Source organism: Charadrius vociferus, unplaced genomic scaffold (assembly GCF_000708025.1).
Source record: "Charadrius vociferus isolate BGI_N301 unplaced genomic scaffold, ASM70802v2 scaffold484, whole genome shotgun sequence".
NCBI classification, from domain to species: Eukaryota; Metazoa; Chordata; class Aves; order Charadriiformes; family Charadriidae; genus Charadrius; species Charadrius vociferus.
In genome coordinates this window covers 1,056,045-1,058,426 of record NW_009648074.1, presented here as the reverse complement: position 1 = coordinate 1,058,426, position 2,382 = coordinate 1,056,045, and the positions used below count along the sequence as shown (strand labels likewise).

Sequence of the window (2,382 nt, the reverse complement as noted above, 5' to 3'; positions counted from 1 at the left end):
GTAGTGCACACACAATAGACCTTGTTGCTTCATGAACTAAAACAAGGTAGGAGACACCAGGCAAGGCTTTCCCTTCTTGAGAGACGAGAGCAGGCAGTAGTGAGACCCATGATAACAGAAGAGGGAAAAAAACCCTGTAGTTACCTAACAGTGGCTCAAATCCTTCAGCTCAGACGCGCAGAAGCATGCGAGTTTCTGTAGAAGCCTGATTTATATTAATCAAACCAGCATTGAAAAGCATTACCACAAAATTTATTCTAATACCTGCTGTACCACACCCTAAAAATAACAAAAGAAAACAAGCTGAGATAAAAGATATTTGCTGTCAAAGGTGGGGAAAATACCTTCAGAAAGCCACAATGTTGGCTTCCTTTAAGAAATTAAACAAGAGTGGTAGACATTCTTCAGATTGCTTATCAAAGACAGGTGTCTTGTCTACTTGGGTTTAGCACACCGCCATGACAGGGTAGTGCAGTTCATGACCTGGGGGCTGCAGCCAGCAAGAACAGTTTTTCACTGTTCAAGCACAAAAAGCAGGTAATTCTGTGTAAACCCGGGTCCCGTGAGCTGCTTGTGATACTCTGCACTCTGGACGTGCCCCAAAACTGGCTTCAGGCCCAAATCTTCGAAAGCCTGAACCTTACCTGATATGAATTGATAGCACCTGAGCTATAGAGTGCTTTCTCCCTAGATGAACATTCTTGTGGACAGTGAGGGCAAGGCAACATAATCCGCTTTCTCCACAGGTCATCCGCACACCACAAGACATCCATGGAGAAGCCGGCACAGAGAAACTAGCACGTTTTCAGTTCCTGCCCTCGATCGATGCATTTTGACTTGCGGATTTGCACAAACCTGAATGACTAGAAGAGAGCTGCATGAGATAAGTTGGCTAAGGGATCCACATTAGGCATAGTGACCAGTTGCAAAGAAGAGCAGATTTACCCTTTGTATGTTTTTTGTTCCCAATTACACAACACAGAGGTAAGGTCGAAGATCTTCTGTTTCATGTGGAAATCCAGAGTAAATGACTCGCTACTCAACTTGCTCAGCTGCTGTAAGACAGCTTAACCCTTAAGTTGTTAAAACCATAAATAATTTAAAAAACTCAGTCCAGTAGCAAGACATCAAAAAATACCGCTTGGTCTCCTCTTAGAGCATTCGTCCTTAGCAAAACTCACTTGAAGTGATGCTAGGCGCTGTAAAAGGCACTGAGGTCCTGTGTGCGCTGAACTCTGTAAAACCGCATCTCACCAGGAGGCCACACTGCACATGGCCATGAAGAGGCTCCAATCTGAAAAGCATGGCCCTTTTCCTCACAGTTGAGGGACAGCAGGCTTGCGGTATTTGCACTGGATCCATACTCGATACATTGTCATTTGTTTCCCACGGTTCACCTGCAATCGCCGATCAACCAGATTCTGGATTTTCTCCAGTCCAGCTGTTGTGAAGAGATCATTTAATTCATCTGGAAGCAGAGAGAAGGAGATTGAGGATGCCATAGCTTTTACTTAACTGATACCTGCTCACACCAAGGGCTAAACTCTGTTGAAAGATGGCCAGAGGAAACTCCCAGTTTCACTCTGGCAGGGAAACATAAAGATCAGACAGGACTTAACTCCAGGGGGATTAAGACCACAGTTTCTCTAGTTTCCCTCGAGTTTCCCTTCTACCAAGGAAGGAAATAATTATTTGGAGGACAACTAGAATTAGAGAGACTCGATGGGAAAACAGCAGTGGTTTCAGACATGGGTATCGCCTCTAGTAACCAACTAAGGGAGCATCTTCTGGCAAGTAGGGACAGATCTATTCCTTCCCCCTCCCCCTTCTCTCCAGAGGAATTTCAGAGTCTGCAAGAGCAAAGAACGGGATTAGACCTACACTTTTAAACAGTGGCAATAAGATCTGTGCTATATAGGCTGGAGGGGAATGGGATTCATTAAGTTTAAGTTTGGGGGAAAAAAAAAAATTCCTTAAAAAAACCACACCCTGCCGGGGCCCAATCAAAGCACTAAGAGCCCTGGAGGCTGCAACACTTATACTGGCAGGTATTCCTGACCAAGCAAATAAGCATCACAGTGCCCCAGCACACTGGCCCTGGGCAAAGCCAGACCGAGTCCCGCTGAGCAGCAGAGAGCTTGTTCAACTGCAGCCTAGGAGCACGTGATTTGTATGGAGTTTCTGTAGAAAAGGGCTAACAGGTCTCAGCTTGTGCTCTTTTATCAGATGCTTGCCATCATGAAGTGTTTGCCAAACACGCATTAAACATTAATTTTGTTGTGACAAACAAGACTTGTGCAGTGGGGAAAGGGAAGAGTTTACTGCAGTTGTGCCACTGCTCTAAAACTGACTGTGCAGAGGGGCCCACAGTGGAAGTGACCG

At 45.4% G+C, this 2,382-nt stretch overlaps 1 protein-coding gene across 1 annotated transcript in view; it reads right to left on the bottom strand.

Moving 5' to 3' along the window:
* Positions 1–987: 987 nt before the first annotated feature.
* LOC104285399 overlaps positions 988–2,382 on the bottom strand; it is a 23,437-nt gene continuing 22,042 nt past the window's right edge. The window contains 1 exon segment of the mRNA XM_009883853.1: positions 988–1,468. Coding sequence (XP_009882155.1) covers positions 1,317–1,468 — 152 coding nt within the window. The 3' untranslated portion in view covers positions 988–1,316.